The 16,636-nt window shown below is 36.5% G+C and overlaps 1 protein-coding gene across 1 annotated transcript in view; it reads right to left on the bottom strand.

Annotated features, from left to right (window-relative positions):
* Ccdc18 (coiled-coil domain containing 18) overlaps positions 1 to 16,636 on the bottom strand; it is a gene marked incomplete at its 5' end in the record, with an annotated part of 110,537 nt that overhangs the window by 11,723 nt on the left and 82,178 nt on the right. The window contains 8 exons of the mRNA XM_023720296.1: positions 155 to 292; positions 1,255 to 1,458; positions 3,957 to 4,100; positions 5,504 to 5,620; positions 6,252 to 6,351; positions 10,165 to 10,378; positions 10,690 to 10,853; positions 15,593 to 15,735. Coding sequence (XP_023576064.1) covers positions 155 to 292; positions 1,255 to 1,458; positions 3,957 to 4,100; positions 5,504 to 5,620; positions 6,252 to 6,351; positions 10,165 to 10,378; positions 10,690 to 10,853; positions 15,593 to 15,735 — 1,224 coding nt within the window. The remainder of the gene's footprint in view (positions 1 to 154; positions 293 to 1,254; positions 1,459 to 3,956; positions 4,101 to 5,503; positions 5,621 to 6,251; positions 6,352 to 10,164; positions 10,379 to 10,689; positions 10,854 to 15,592; positions 15,736 to 16,636) is intronic.

Here is a 16,636-nt window from a genome sequence, read left to right on the forward strand (position 1 = left end):
CTCTTGGGACAGGAGCTTTCTTTCTCTCAATAAATATATTCTGCCCATAAAAAAAAATAATACATTGTATATTGTTGTCTTCTTAGTGGTTATTCATAATACAATATGCAGATATGATATCCTGTCCAAACACTATTAGCACAATTTTCTTTACCTCTGTATGATAAGCTTCTTTGAGAGATTCTACTTCTGCTGACAATTTCTTGATTTCTGCTTGCATTCTTGCTTCTAAATGAGCTTCACGTACTTGAGATGCCCCCAATTCTTCAGCTAAGTGATTCCTGTGAGCTTCCTTAAAAATGATATTGAGAAAAGGCAATATAAGTCATTTATCATAACTAAATCTAATGCATTAATGCGGCTTATTTTATATAACTAAACATTTAAATTAGCTTATTAAATAGTACTTTAAAATTCAGACCTTTCAAAAAGGTGTAATGTAAGAGGGAAAGTATCAGTATATTGTTTGCTATTATAATCCTAGTTTTCTACCAGTGCTTTCTGTGACAAAAACTAATAACCATGGAATACTGAACTTCAGATAATCATTTAAATCAGCATATAACAGTGTATTTTTTTAATATAGTTGGTACAGGGTCTCACTACACAGCTTGGACTTGTAGTGATCCTCCTATAACAGTATATTCTTTAGTATGCCTATTTTTCCTCACCAGAGGCACTGTTTGCTTACCAAGTTCACTTGTGTTTTTATACACATGATTATGATTTTAATTATATACTTTCACTATATACATAATTTATCTGAAGTGTGTGTGTGGTTTCTCTCTCTCTCTCTCTCTCTCTCTCTCTCTCTCTCTCTCTCTCTCTCTCTCTCTCTTTCTGAGACAGGGTCTTGCTTTGCAGTTCAGGCTGGCCTTAAATTCATTTGTAGTCCAGTCTGGTTTCAAACTTGCAACAATCTTCCTGCCTCGGCTGCCTGAGTGCTGGGATTACAGGAAGTGAATGTGGTTTTGTTCTGAGGTTTCAGTAACCTGCAGTCAACTGTAGTACACACAAAACTAGAATGGTATTGGCAAAAAAACAGATACACAGAACTTTTAAAGTGTTTTACTTCCCCCCAAGGGTTTTGAACTGCAGGTTTCCCAGCTCTACAAACTTAGTAATATTAATCACAAATTTCTAGTAATATTATAAAATTATCTAAGTATAGTATAGTGAACTACTTCTTTTTAAAATCAAAATAAAAACTGTTAAGATTTTCAGTAATATGCAATGATTTAGAACAAGGATTACTTTCTCTTTAGAAAGTTGCCTTATATCATCTAGTTCACTGGTGAGCCTTTCTATTTCTCTCTGTGCTTTGACTTGCTGATGACGGGCCTCCACCAACTCCGTGTGAGCATTCTGCAGCTGCTCTTGGGTTAGCCTCAGTTCTTGTCCCAAATCTCTGGCCTCCTTGTACTGTGCGGCAATGTACTGTTCTTGCTCTTTCATAACCTGGAAAGCACAAGATATCTGTAGATTTTGAAGTAAAGCACATAGTTATAGTCAATTTTTTATTTTGATTTATTTTTGAGACAGGACCTTGCTATAGTCCAGGATAGCCTCAAACTTATTATGTAACACAAGCTGGTCTTGAACTCAGAGTAATTTTCCTCATTCAGCCTTCCAAGTATACAGATGATAGGCATGAGCTACCACACCTGGCTATGATTTTATTTTAATAATTTTTACTTATTATTAAAATAATAAGTGATGTTACCACTGCAAAAATGATAATTCAGGAAAAAAAACTTTTAATAAGAAAATGACAGGGCTGGGGAGATAGCTCAGCAGCTTAAGTGCCTATCTGGAAAGCTCAAAGTCCTGAGTTTTATCCCCAATACTGAAAAATAAATAAATAAATAAATTATATATAAGAAAATGACAAAGTATCGTACTGAATCTGAAACACTTGACTTATTTTGCCAAGACTTCAATACATCCAAGCTGTATAATTCTTTATCATTAATATAACACTTATGAAAGAATATATAATGGTACAGATAGAAAAAAAGGATGTTAACAATTGATTATCCATGTTAAAAATGGACAATATATTGAAATGAATAATTAAATCCCACCATTAGTCCTGTTAACTTGGTTAAGGTTATGTATAACCTTATTCTTAATGAATGTAAAGCTTGCTACTGGGGCCATTATTCCCTTGGAAATGTTTTTACATTACTCAGTTAAGTCCCTAGTAAAGTAGATTGACAACTCTTAACCTGAAAATTCAAAATCTGAAATACCCCACCCCAACTATGAAACTTTTTAGATACTAACATGACACAGGTGGAAAATTTCACACCATGGATATCTGTTTTATGCACTAGATAATTATATAAAATTATCTGTAGGTTATATGTATAAGGTATATGAGAAACAAGTGACTTTCATGCTTAGATTCAGGTCTCATCCTCAAGATATCTCATTATCTATAAACAAATATTATAAAAAGGATATTCACTATCTAAGACACTTCTATTCCCAAGTCTTTTGGATAAGCAATACTAAAAAAACCATATTGCTTCTTAAAGAAAAAAAAATCAAAATTAAATCTGTTTCATGTCTGCTGGGTGAAACAGGTTAGGTAGTAAGTACTGACACTTGATTTCAAAGAAAAGAAAAAGAAACTAGCACAAATCACTAGGTCTCTAAGGTTTGAAATGAAGGCTCAGGTTGTAAACTAATGTAAGTGCTAATACATATTTGTAGCCATTTCTTCTTAGGAAACCTAAAAAGACAGGGTACATCTCTCAGCCCCAAGTTTGGAACCCAAACTTGACCTTAGAAGCCCTTCTTAAGAGATATAAAAGTACTCAATAAGTATATCTCAACAAGCACTTATTCATTGTTATATTATATAACAGTTTCAGATGTTGAAGACACAGAATTGAACAAAGGAGAAAACATGGCCATGGAGTTTGTATCGGACAGGAGGAGACAATTAGTCTAATCACAGTCAGGAGCTATAATATACCTTCAGTTTCAAAAGTCGAGTCTTTAAAAACCAGAAAAGGTTATACTCATTAGAGATTATAAAAACAAATTTCCTTTTTAAGGCAAATTGAGTCGAATGATTCACCAGTCAACATATATAAAATGATACAAAATCATAAAATTTCATCCAATAACACTATACACCAACTTCAATAATGCACAATTATCAACTGTTTACTCATTCTCTGAATGGAGTTCCTCAGGGACAAAAGACTCTTTGTTATTTTTTTTTTTTCATTTATGTATATTGTATAGGGTCTCACTAGGCAACAAGGACTTGCAGTGATCCTCCTGTTTGCAGCCTCCCTAGCGCTGGGGTTTCAGGTGTACGCCACCACGCCCGGACATGTTCCGGGAAGGGGTAGGAGAAGCCAGCATGCCATGCAGAACCAGGGATCAAACACTTGCCAAATCTATGTGCTTACCAAATCAGGTGCTTAGTCTGCTGCTCTCTCTCACCGGGCCAAAAGATTCTTTTTATTAAAGTCTGTATCTTCATTTTTTTTTCACATAGTAGATTCTCAATAAGTATTTATTAACCAAATTAGTATAAATTGTGGATTTATCACAATAGGTAACATGCAAAAGATACGTAAGGTAGATATCCTTGCTCATACTTATGTGTCTTTGCCCATACTTAAACCATCAGCATAAAATATTTTATGCATTGTGTGTGTGTGTGTGTGTGTGTGTGTGTGAGTGAGTGAATTTGATAGGTTGACCTTGAACTCACTACTTAGCCCAGGCTGGTCGAAAACTCCTGGTCATCTCCTGTCTCAGCTGCCAAAGTGTGGGGATTATAGGTATGAGTCACCATGCAGCTCCAAATAAGCAGTCTAATAATACTTTAGGCTCAATAGTTCTACGTATTAAAACCACCTTTGGACAAAGATTCATTTCATGCTTTGGAGAACACTATTTTTTCCTTAGGTTAAAAAAAAATGTTTGCTTACCTTTTCAATTTCTTTTATCCTGTGTTGTGTTCTTTCAGCTTCCTTCTTCAGCTGACCTATTTCCTGCTCATTTTGTAGCATTATAAACTCTTTCTCTCGAAGCTGTTCTTTGGCATTTTGCAATTTCTCATTTAAACTTTCTATCTGAATTTTAAACAGGCAAGTATTCTTAATACAACTAAGGAAATATAATTTAATCATAGCTCTATTCTAAGTTCATTTTGAACACTCATCTAAAGTATCAAAAGCAAAGTATAAAAAAGTGTTTTTCTTCAGAAAATCATAATTTGAAAACAAGCACAGAAATTCTTATACTCTTTAATGTTTAGATATACACTTGAATATACCAAAATCTTAATCACAATTTGTGACAACAAATGTACTTTACCTTCAGAATAATTTTATAGGTAACATATACATGAAGTAAAAGACGAAACAAAGTTTCCTTATCACATATTTCTTCCTAGAGGCAATCAGCTTTTAGAATTACTTAAAAATCTTCCCAGAAATATAAGAAAAATTACATTAAAAATAACATCAAAAAAAAGAAAGAAACTTACTATCACATACAAGATGATGAAAATTAGGTTTGTTTCAGTTTTGTTGGTGATATTGGGAACTAAACCCAAGGTATTCACTGAGTCATTCACTGGTCTCCTAAGCCACTAACTTACCCAGATTGGTCTCAAAATTGTATTCCTCCTGCCTTTTGCTGGGGTTACAGGTGTGTACCACCACACCCATCTTAGATAATACTTTATGACATTATATAAGAAAGCCACACAGAGGTACAGTCATGTGCATTTATAAGTCCCAGCTACTGAGGATGCTGAGGCCGGAGAACAGGTGGAGCCTAGAGGTTCAAAAACAGCTCAGATACTTACCTGGCAGTGAAGACACCATGATCACAAAAATAGTCCAGTCCACACAACAAGATCTGATCTTTTTTTTTCTTTGTATTTTAGGGAAGGGTCTACAGGGTGCTCAGGATCTCACTACTAGATCTGACTCCTAGTGATCTTCTTGTTTAGAGCCTCCCAAGAGCTGGGGATTACAGGTGTGTGCCACCATAATGGGCTGGCACAGCAGGCCTAGGGATAGAACCCCCAGCTGAGCCTGCCTGCAGGCGCTTTAATCCGCTGAGCTATTTGGCTGGCCCTAAAACGAGCTGATCTTAAAAAAAAAAAAAAACCCAAAAAAGCCGTATTATAAAAATGGGTGCTTTCTGTTACAGAGATTTTACTATTTTTTTTCTTTTTATTAATTTAGTACAGGGTCTACAGCATCTACAGGGTCTCACTACGTACATCAGCCTATAGTGATTCTCCTGTTTACAGCCTCCCAAGTGCTGGGATTACAGGCGTGCACCACGATGCCCAGTCTTAATTGCCATCTTAGTGCATCCTCGGGGTGAGGCCAGCACAGCAAACCGGGGATTGAAACCCCAGCCCCTGCATCTGCCTAAGCAGGTGCTTTAATCTGATGAGTGATTTGGCTAGCCCTCAGAGATTTTAAAAATTAAAAATTTGTAATTTAAAAATAATCACCTGTTTGTTGCATTCTTTAAGTTCCAGTTGTGATTTCTCCAGAGTACCCTCTAATTTAATTATTTTTTGCTCCATTTCTCCTCTGTGTTCACGAATAGTCATATCTAAATGTGTAACCTAAATACACATAAAAAGTAATATTATAAAAGTGACACTAAACTACTGTTTAGCTTATACTGGTCTGAAAACTTGAATGACTGTTCAGAGAAGGTATCTAAAAAATAAACTCACCTCAAAGAAACCATTACTTACTAATGTTGGAAGTTGAGACCCACTTATGCTACAGAAATTTAAGATTATGAGTGATTATGTTTATAAGTGACAAAATGATTCAGACTTCATTGTATGCTGGATAAAAACTGCTAAGTAAAGCATTTTTCGGTGTTTATGTTCTTTCAACACTTACCTGAGAAGGTGATTCATTCATTCTTTCATTTACTCTACCAGGGATCAAACTCAGGACCTCGTGCTTGCTAGGCAGGCCCTTACGCCACTGAGCTATCTCTCTGCCCCTGAAAGTAACTCTGTTAATTCTGTTTTCTTGATGTATACAGTAAGATAAACAATCAAGAGACTCATTAGAGTAACCACTCTCAAAGTCTACTTGTATATAAAATATCTATGAAAAATAATTTATAAGCAGAAAAATGCTATAAAAAATGCTACTTTATCCCAAATTGGTAACTTCTAAAACCTGTATGATATTTGTAACAAAAAGTTTCATTAAAGTATGATTAAGAAAATCAACCTGAGCTGCTCTTTGCTTTAGCTCCCAATTTCTCTCCTTCAGTGCCTGATCCATTTCAAGGAGTTCTTGTTTTTTGTCTTCAATCTCCATCTTGCAATCACTGAAATTTATCAAAGAAAAAAGATCAAAGCAGATAGGAATATATATATATATATATATATATATATATATTTTTTTTTTTTTTTTTTTCCCAGAACTGGGGATTGAAAACTCAGGCCCTGGCGCTTGCCAGGGAAGCGCTTATTCCACTGAGCCATCTCCCCGGCCCCAGATAGGAATATTATAGTTTTAAAAAGTTAGCTAATTGGGTTACTTTTCCTAGAAATTAAGAGGAATATAATTATGAAATTAACTCAGATTGAGAACTCAAATTAAAGAAAAATATATAAGAAAAATGACTGACAACAAAGTTAACAACCTATATAATTCTAGACAGTTAAAGCTAGTTACTAAATCATTCCCAGGAGTCTAAGACTGAATCACTGTGGAGGACCACCTGAGCAGCTCTCCTTGAAAGAAGAGCGATTGTCTCCATTTTGGCTGAGCCTGACCCTATTTCCTTGTATTGTTATGTACAGAGCTGGCTAGGACTTCTGTTTATCCTTCAGTTGGCCTTAAGCAATGTCTATTGGTCTAGCTGAGGTGCTGGTGATAGTCTTTGAAGGTGGCGTGCGTGTTTCCCTGATAACCTATACCTGCCGCTCTTTAATGTGAGCCGGGTTGAGACAGGACGGTAGAGCTAATACTCCGTGGCGCCAGCTGGGATCAAGCCTCGAGACAGAGGCTATGACTTCCTGGGGCTTGAAAGGCTACACCAAAGCTGAAGCACCAGACTTACCAAAATGTTAGATACTATATAATGCAGATTACTCTCTCTACATATCCTCTCTGCATATCGCAGAGGTAAATTTAGGCCACACACCTAACTCAGCTCATAGTAGTCTCTTTCCCACAGTTCTCAGTCAATCCTCAAGCCACTCCCCCACTGAATAAAACTGGGTGAGGCCCTGGGTCGCTCTCTTGGTTCCAGAAAGCCATCTTCGTGGCTGGACTTAGAGCCCCTTGACTCCCCGATGATTGAAGATATAATTTAGTGTTTTTATTTTCGCCGTGGGTTGCATTGTAAGTGGTAGATTGGAATCAATTTGATGGGATTCCAATAACGTAACCCTGGGATTACAAATATTGGCTTCTTGGACCAAGACGAGGACCTGGAAGTGTCTCCTACAAATCACTATTAAGATTCTTTTTTAATTTTATTTTTTCATATATTGATCAAGGGTGTGTTTGAAAATCTTTTACATAGAACAGCTGTGACATTATTACAACATAAGAAACATAAATCTCATCACTCCAAAAGGAAATAGCATATCCATTAGCAGTTATTTTCCATTATTCCTTCCACAAACCTCTGGGCCACCAGTGATCTGCTTTTTGATTCTATGGATATGCTAGTTCTGAAAAGTACATAAAATAGAACATGCAATATGTGTCTACCTTCTTTTACTTAACATAATGTTTTCAACTTTGTAAATCATGTGTATTTTATTTCTTTTATGACTGAATAATACTGCTTTAAGGATACAAGTACACCATATTTTATTTATTCATCTGTTGATGGACATTTGGATTGTGACCTACTTCCTGCCTATTGTGAACAGAGATGCTATGAACATTTACATTCGATATTTGTTTGAATACAGGTTTTCCATTCTTTTGGACATACAACTAGTAATACAATTTTTAGATCATATGGCAATTTGGCTTAATTTATTCAAGAATGCCAAACTATTTTCCACAGTGGCTACCACTTTTTAGGTGCTCACAGCAGTGTATCAGAATTATTATTTCTCTACATGTTTACAAAATACACTTATTTTAATGGTTATCTTAATGGGTAGGAAATGGTATTTCACTGTGGTTCTGATTTTTATTCCCAATGGAGTTTGAATTTTGTTTTGAATGTTTTGGAAGCCACTAGAAATTATAAGCAGAAAAATAGCATGATATTTGTGTTTTTTTTTTTTTTTTTACTTTTTATTTTATTTTATTTTTTTGGCGGAACTGGGGATTGAACTCAGGTCCTTTGAGCCATCTCTCTGGCCCCTGATTTATGTTTTAAATCATAAATCTATTCTGTGGAAATAGACTGTGGGGTAGAAATGGGGAGTCAAGAATATAAGCAGAAGACCAGTTAGGAAGCCATAACAATCAACCAGGTAAGAGATATTAATGTCTTGTGCTATGATGGCTACAGAAAAGTGGCTAGGAAGGGGTTGGGGAGATAGCTTGGTAGTCTAAGCGCCTGCCTGTCAAGTGTAAGGACCTGAGTTCAATCTCCAGTACCACATGCTGTGCCAGCCCTGGAACTCCGGGAGTGCCCTGCTGGCTCTGAAACTGGGTGTGGTGACACATGCCTGTAATCCCAGCACTGGGGAGGCTGAGACAGAAGGATCACTATGATTCTAAACTGCGTAGTGAGAAGGAAGGAAGGAAGGAAGGAAGGAAGGAAGGAAGGAAGGAAGGAAGGAAGGAAGGGAGGGAGGGAGGGAGAAAGGAGGCTAGGAAATCAATGGATTTTATAACTTATTTTGCAAATGTACCTGACACAAGCTACTACCAAATTTGATGGGAAGAGATAATAACAACTATACAGATTTCTGGTTTGAGCAATTGTGTAATACTAAGATGGGGAGGAGCAGGATTATGAGTAAATTAATGAGTTGTATTTGGACCAAATTTGAGATGCCTCTTTAAAATATCCAAATGGAGCTAGGTGCACGCCTGAAATCTCAGCTAATTCAAAGATGAGAGCAGAAAGATTCCAAGTCTTCTCAAAATAAAAAAATAAAAAGTGCTGCGGAAGTATTTCAGTACTGTAAGTACTGGGCTGAATCCCTAGTACTTAAAAATAAATCCAAATGGAGATAAGTAAGTTAGATACTGAATCTGGAGTTTGAGAAAGAGGTTAACACTGGAAAAATGGGTTCAGATGTCTTTCATACAGTATTTAAAGTCATATGAAATTTTCTGAGGACAAGTTGCTGGACAAAGAAGAGACAGAGAACTATACAGAATCCTCAGCTATACTATCTAAGTTTTTGGGTTATCTTCTTGTTCTTTATCCTAGTCTTTATTTTATTCTTATATTTTGCATCTAGTTTATAATTTTCTTTTCTTTCTCTGGATCTACTAGGAATAATTTGGCTCTGGTTTACTTCTCCAGTTCCATTTAGTACAGATACAAGCCATACAGCATATTATGCTGTCACTATCTAGAATTCAGATCTCAGAGCTGGACAGACTTAGGTTTATCCCACACATGCACACCCTTTTTTATAGTATTGGAAATTGAAACCAGGGCCTGCATACTGAGCTATATCCCAAGTTTCTTGTTTTGTTTTGTTTTTTTTGTTTTTTTTTTGTGATCCTCCTGCCTCAGCTTCCCAAAGTGTTGCCCTTATACTTATGTGTCATCTTGCCCAAGCTTTAACTCCTTTTTTGGGGTCCTATCTACTATGGACATTTTTTTAAATTTCTCAAGCCTTAATCTTCTCAATTATAAAAAGATGATAATATGTATCATAGTTTTATTTTAAGGAAGTGAATATGATGTATATATGACATCTGAGTCATAGTTCTGGCATAACGTATGGGTTTAATACAAAGAATGATATTATTTTGCTGTTAGCCACTTCTCCTTTTTTCCCCCATGAGGCCAGTGTAAAGTGGTCCAAAGACCAATAGCAACAGCTGTGAATCAGTTAGCCCATGGAATGGGCTGACTAGGATAACCATAGCTAGAGTTTTTACACCTAGAATTCAACAGCAGAATTTACTGTATCATCCAAGCACTCAGAGTAATAAAGGAGGTACCTGAAATTGTAATATCTTTTCTTATTATTTAGCTCACCGAAGTTCAGCTGTGAGATCCTTTATAGTTGTATATTTTTCCTCCAAGGATAACTGGGCATTCTGTAGCACATCTCTTAATTCCTGCAGCTGTCGTAAAGTATTTTTCAACTCCCTGTGAGCATTTTGCAGCTCAGTCTCCAGGGCCTCTCGTCTCTGCAAGGTCTCTGTCAGTTCATTTGCTGAGTGCTGCTGTAGTTTCTCTAAATCTTTCACTATGATGAGGAGGGAAAACCTTTAGATATCTGTTATTAAGAACTTTGGAAAAAATAACTATAAGAATATTGAAGTTTGGGGCCGGGGAGATGGCTCAGTAGAATAAGTGCTTGCCTGACAAGCGCAAGGGCCTGAGTTCAATACCCGGTTCCCACCAAAAAAAAAAGAAAATAATATTGAAGGCTATTTATACATGAGATGCAAAATACAATTCTTTGTCCCTTCTAGCCGTACCATCTCAAATTCTCATCTTATTCTACTTCTTAAATACAAATATACAGGCAACAATACTCAGCTACCTATTGCTTACCAGCACTAGTTTTCTTTTCTAGTTCCGTCTTTGTCTGATCTAAGATCATATCTAATTGAGAGAGATGCATTGTTTTATTTTCCCCATCTCGTTTAAGATGCATTATTTCTTTTTCCATTTTAGACAGTTCTTCTTTATAATGATCCATTTCCAGATGTATTTGCCTAATTAAAAACAAATAATAGAACAGTTAATTAGAAAACTTAAAAACCATCAGCTTTGTCTCTAACTCAACAAAGTCTGAAAGTTATGTAAGGACAATACCAAGAAATCTCTAGTCAGAATCTTTTCTGATCTTTTTTTGAAGCAGGGTCTCACAATGTAGTTTAGGCTAGCTTTGAACTCACCATAGCCCAAGCTGTTCCTGAACTTGTGGCAATCCTCTTGGCTCAGCGTCCTGAGTGTCAGGATTACAGCTGGGCGCCACCCTGCCATAGTCTACTCAGAATCTTAAATCACCTACTATATTTTTAAAAGCTCTCCAAATAAAAGACTATTTTTTTTACACATTATATTCCACTAAATACAAATATACTACCTAGTAATATTTAACAAGCCTAGCATTCTTTTCATTCTAACTATGTGTAACTTTATAAAGCTTCATATGTACTGAGAACATCCGAGGATAAGCAACTCATTCAACTGGAATTTCTGTGATATAAAACAGACAATAAAGAAGTCAAACAATCAAATTATACATTATAAATTTTTATAGAAAGGGGAGTCAAGCCAGCCCTTTTTACCTAAAATGGTATTATTAGTATTATCTATTTTAGCTTTAAGAGGAACTAGAAAGTGGACTTGATGGCACATGACTGTAATTATAGCACTTGGGAGGCTGAGGAAGACGAATCATGTGTTTGAGGCCAGTCTGAACTCCACAGTGATTTCAAAATTAGCCTGGATTACACAGCAAGACACTATATTAAAATGAAAAGGAGAGGAGGTGCTAGAATTTCCTATATTGTACAGCTCCAACTTTACAGAGGAGGAAACTGGAAAGTCAGGTGTATTTGTCTGAGGCAATACAACTAGATATCAATACTGAAAAGGCCAACTTTATTGACTCTCAGGCAATCCTGAGCTTATTTCAATATGAAAGCTTCTCTATCTACAGATACACAAACACAGTGAGAGGCAGTTTTAAATCCCTTTATTGCTAATTACAAAATGGTATTCATTGAAATAATTATTGTTAATGTTATCTTCAATGGTAGATCATGTTTATGATCCTTTGTGCTAACTAAAATTTGGTTTTCTTTTACCTTTTTATTTTTAATGTATTTGGTATAGGGTCTCACTATGCAGTTCAGACTCTGAGTGATCCTCCTGTTTTCAGCCTCCCCAATGTTGGGATTACAGGCATGTACCACTATGCCTGGTCTCTGTGATGACTTAGTGCACCCTAGGGACAGGACTGGTGCTGCAAGTGGTTAACATTTGGTTTTTTGTCCTTTTGGCCATCAAAGTTTCCTAAACTGGATTTGTAAGTAAAAGAATTTCTTTCCCAAATATAGAGGGGTTAGGGTATAGCTCAGTAGGAGAGTATATTAGAATGTATAAAGTCCTGAGTTTAAATTCCAGCACAATAAATGACTGAATAAATAAATAAATGTATGTTTGTATGTATGATGTATGTGATTAAAATCTGAATTTATTCAAGGTTTTAATCTGGAGTCCATGGGTGAACTTGAAAAAAATTATAAAAGCTCTGAAATTATATACAAAGCTAAGTATGCCTATCTGTATCTATGTATAGCTATTTTATTGACTCCTCAATATGTCCATGGCCTAATTTACTTGAGCTATTAGATCAGATAATACTAATGACCCTTTTATATTTCTAATATCCAGGTAAATAACTTTTATCTTTTTTGTGGGGGGAGTAAACAATTTCTAGCTGACCAATTGTTTCCTGGTATTAGAGCAGAAATAAAACATATCTGGACAAGAATAATCAAAAAAGATTGACAGGGCCGGCCAAATAGCTCAGTGGAGTAAAGCTCTTGCAAGCAGGCGCAGGGGCTGGGGGTTTGATCCCTGGGCCTGCTGTGCTGCCTCCCAACCCCCAGCATGCTGAGCCTGATAGTGAGACTGGGCATAGTGGCATGTACCTGTAATCCCAGCTCTTGGGAAGCTGTAAACAGGCAGATCACTAGAGTTCAATCTAGTAGTGAGATCCTGAATACCTGTAGACCCTTTCCTAAATTACAAAAAAAACAAAAACTGACATATGGTACATTACCAAGAACTTAAAGCTTGCCAGCAAAGGAGCTGGGAAAAATATTTAAAAAAACACATACAAGAACCGAAAAAGTTCAGCAGTCTATAGTTATTTAGTAAAAACAAAAATAAAAACAAAACAACCAAGGGGCTCTAGATGCTTCAGAGTTATATTAGGATAGATCTATACCTCAGTAGGGTATAACTAATAAGTATGATGAAAACACACAGAAGATATAAATGTCAAGGAAATACATATTTCAGAAAATTTCTATTAAAGTGTTATGTGCTTTGTTTTACTCAATAAGAATTATAGGCCCAGGAGAGAGCTCAGCGGCATGTGCCTGCTTGGCAAGCATGAGGTCCTGAGTTCAATTCCCGATATATATTCATTCTACCATTATTTCTTAACTTATGAGCAATTATTCATTCTTTGCTGAACAAATATTGAAGTGTTTAAAATTTTTTACTACTACATAAATAATCCAATAATAAAAAATTCTCAGTAACTTTTAAAATTTTTTTTCTTTTTTTTTTGGTGGAACCAGGGATGAACTCAGGCCCTTGCACTTGCCAGGTAAGTGCGTATTGTACTGAGCCACCTCCCCGGCCCCAACTTTAAACATTTTCTAAGCTTACCAGGTTTTTCAGAAATACTTCACTTTATTGTTTTAGTCATTGTCAATAATTAAGCCTGAAACTGGAAACAATCAAAAGAAGTAAGAGGCCAAAGTAATACTTAACTTTTAGAATGTGGAACTGGAATGCTTCCTCTTCTTCAATGTACAAAGAATTTATAGATGGCTGCATCTCTAAGTGTTTTAAACACTTCAATATTTGTGTTTTTAAAGTATCATCAAGTACAAAGAAAGAAGACTATCATCAAGTACAAAGTACACACAGCTAGCTATACTGTATTTTAACTATTAACTTTGGAAAAAAAAATTTTTTATAAATTGTAATTCTATTAGTGAAAAAGTACCAGAAGGAATAGAGAAAACACTTCATGAGATTTTTTTTGAAACTAGGGTACATCTTTTTCATGAACTTTAAATATTTGTTTCATGAGTTTCATATAAGTATTTAGGACTTTGCTTTCTTACTGAACATTCTGATTCACTGTAAATTATGAAGTGGAAGTGGACTTTTGGGGAGATCTAGAAGTAAAAAACATAGGGATTAAAAAAGTGAGAAGGAACTGCTTGAATTTTTCCAATAGAGAAGAAAGTAAGATCATTAATGAGTGCAATGTTTAGGAAGACACTAATAAATTTTGAAAGAAGCAAAGGTATAAAAACAATCTTCTGTAAGTAATATTATTTAAAGGAATGCTTAAGTTTGAAATTATGCATTTAAAGTTCGATTACTCAGCCAGATATGGTGGTGCACATTCCACTAAACCTGGAAATTGATCATATGTGGGAGGGCAGGATGAGGCCTCATTGCTGACCTATCTTGCAGAAAAACATCCTGCCTGGACATTGTTGGCTATTAGGTGCTAGGCAACCCTGTGCCGTCTTGTGTCTAACTTTGCAAAAGTATAAATAAATGCCCCTACTGTTCTTCTGGGGTCCTTTACCAATGAGGCATGGGCCACCACCTGGCCCAATTCTTGCTTGTTGTCTATGTTTTCCTCATTCCTGCTGCCTGTTTCTCCTCAGGGTGTGCTGACAGACCAGCAGAACCCTACAAGCACACCTGTGATCCTAGTGGTAGGGAGGCTCTGAAGACAGAAGCACTGCAAGTTTGAGGCCAGCCTGGACTATGCAGTGAGTTCAAGAGTGAGATTCTCTCTCAAAAAATAAATAAATAAATAGCTTCTCAATGGAAAGAAAATCTGAAGAGCTTTCTTCAATTTAGGCTTAAACTTGGGATACTATCTTGGCCCTACTGAGAAAGGAGGATTGGAAACATGTTGCCATTCTAAGCACAGAGGTCCTACTTTAATCCTACTCAATAGAGGAAAGGGAGTCTGGGACATATAGTTGTAATTCCAATAGAGTAGTTCACTCTTGGCTCCTGTCGGTAGAAAGGCCGACTAGTTATGAATTATGGCACAGTAGAAGAGATCTGGGGAAGCTAGACAATGCTTTCTTGGGGAAGCTATGCAATGTTCCTAAGTTCTTTTCCTGCCCAATTACATATTGCTGCCTGGGCCAAGCCCAGTTAAATTATATCAGAATCTTTACAAACAAAGGTAGGCCTGAAGCATCACTAGCTTTATGCACTACAGAGTAATTTTATGTCTTGTCAATATTGAAAAACACTTTTAGCTAGATATTCTTATGTATGTATAATTACATTCCCTTAAAGTTCCTTCTGTATGAGGACAACTTCAACTGTTGTCCTTACATGAGACATATGAGAGACATGAAGACAATACAAACAAAATGAAACTGTCTCATTGCTATTTATCTCTTACTAAAATTATGGTAAAATACAAAAAAAAATGGTGTAGGAATACAGATTATGGAAAAATTCCTCAGGCAAATATTTCAATGGACATTAAAACTCTGACACTGGGGCTGGGGAGATGGCTCAGTGGAATAAGCGCTTCCCTGGCAAGCGCAAGGGCCTGAGTTCAATCCCCAGTTCTGCAAAAAACAAACAAACAAACAAAACTCTGACACTAATGATAAAAAATTGAGAAGTAAACAAAACTAATGTATTTATGTCTTACCTAGAAGTACCAGTAAGCTCAATAATTCTTTGCCTTTTCAAGTCAGCATCGTGTACTGCTGCTTCACATTTTTCCTCCATCTTCCTCAACTTTTCAGCTGAACTTTCCTTTTGTTTTTGAAGTTCTTGTTCCAGCTTTGATACCTTGAAAAGTAGTTTTTAGTATTTTAAATGCAATCATAGCTAAATATTTCCAAGAAAAATTTTTATAAATATGTAGCTTACTGTATCAGTTAGGTTCAAAGTTTACTACAAAACTGAAGTAAGCCAGCCATAGTGGCACATGCCTACAATCCCAGCACTTGGGAGCCTGAGGCAGGAAGATCAGAGATTTTGAGACCAGAGCAGGCTACATAGTGAATTCCAAGCCATCATGGACTGCATAGTGAGACCCTGTCTCAAAAAACTAAACAAGGGGTTCGATCCTCCCATACTGCATGCTGTGCAGGCGCCACCCCAGGCATGCTGAGTCAGCAACACTCTCTCTCTCTCTCTCTCTCTCTCTCTCTCTCTCTCTCTCTCTCTCTGTGTGTGTGTGTGTGTGTGTGGCAGTGGGGAAAGGGGAGAAGGCCTGTAATCTCAGTGCTGGGCAGGCTAAAAACAGAAGGATCACTATGAGTCCGAGCAGCATAGTAAGACCCTGTACCAAGTACATAAATTTAAAAAACTACACAAATCCCCGAAAGAAATGAGCAATAGCTCTTCAGGGACACTTTCCTAGATTCTCATGTGAACTCAAATTTTACAGCTTGAATTTACTCTTATCCTTTCTCCTGCTGTACTGTGACAAAAGTATATTCTGCTTGTGTAAGTTAAAAAAATTTTTTTTCTTCTGTATTTTAGGAAAGGGTTTACAGGGTGTTCAGGGTCTCACTACTAGATCAGACTCGTAGTGACTCTCCTGTTTACAGCCTCCCAAGTGCTGGGATTACAGGCATGCACCACCACACCCAGTCTCAATCACCTTCTCAGATGGGGGTGGGGAGATGGCACAGCAGGCTGGGGATCAAACCTGGACCTTGCCCTGCTTGCAGGCACTTTAATC

Source organism: Octodon degus, unplaced genomic scaffold, assembly GCF_000260255.1.
Source record: "Octodon degus isolate 3935 unplaced genomic scaffold, OctDeg1.0 scaffold00074, whole genome shotgun sequence".
Classification (NCBI taxonomy): domain Eukaryota; kingdom Metazoa; phylum Chordata; class Mammalia; order Rodentia; family Octodontidae; genus Octodon; species Octodon degus.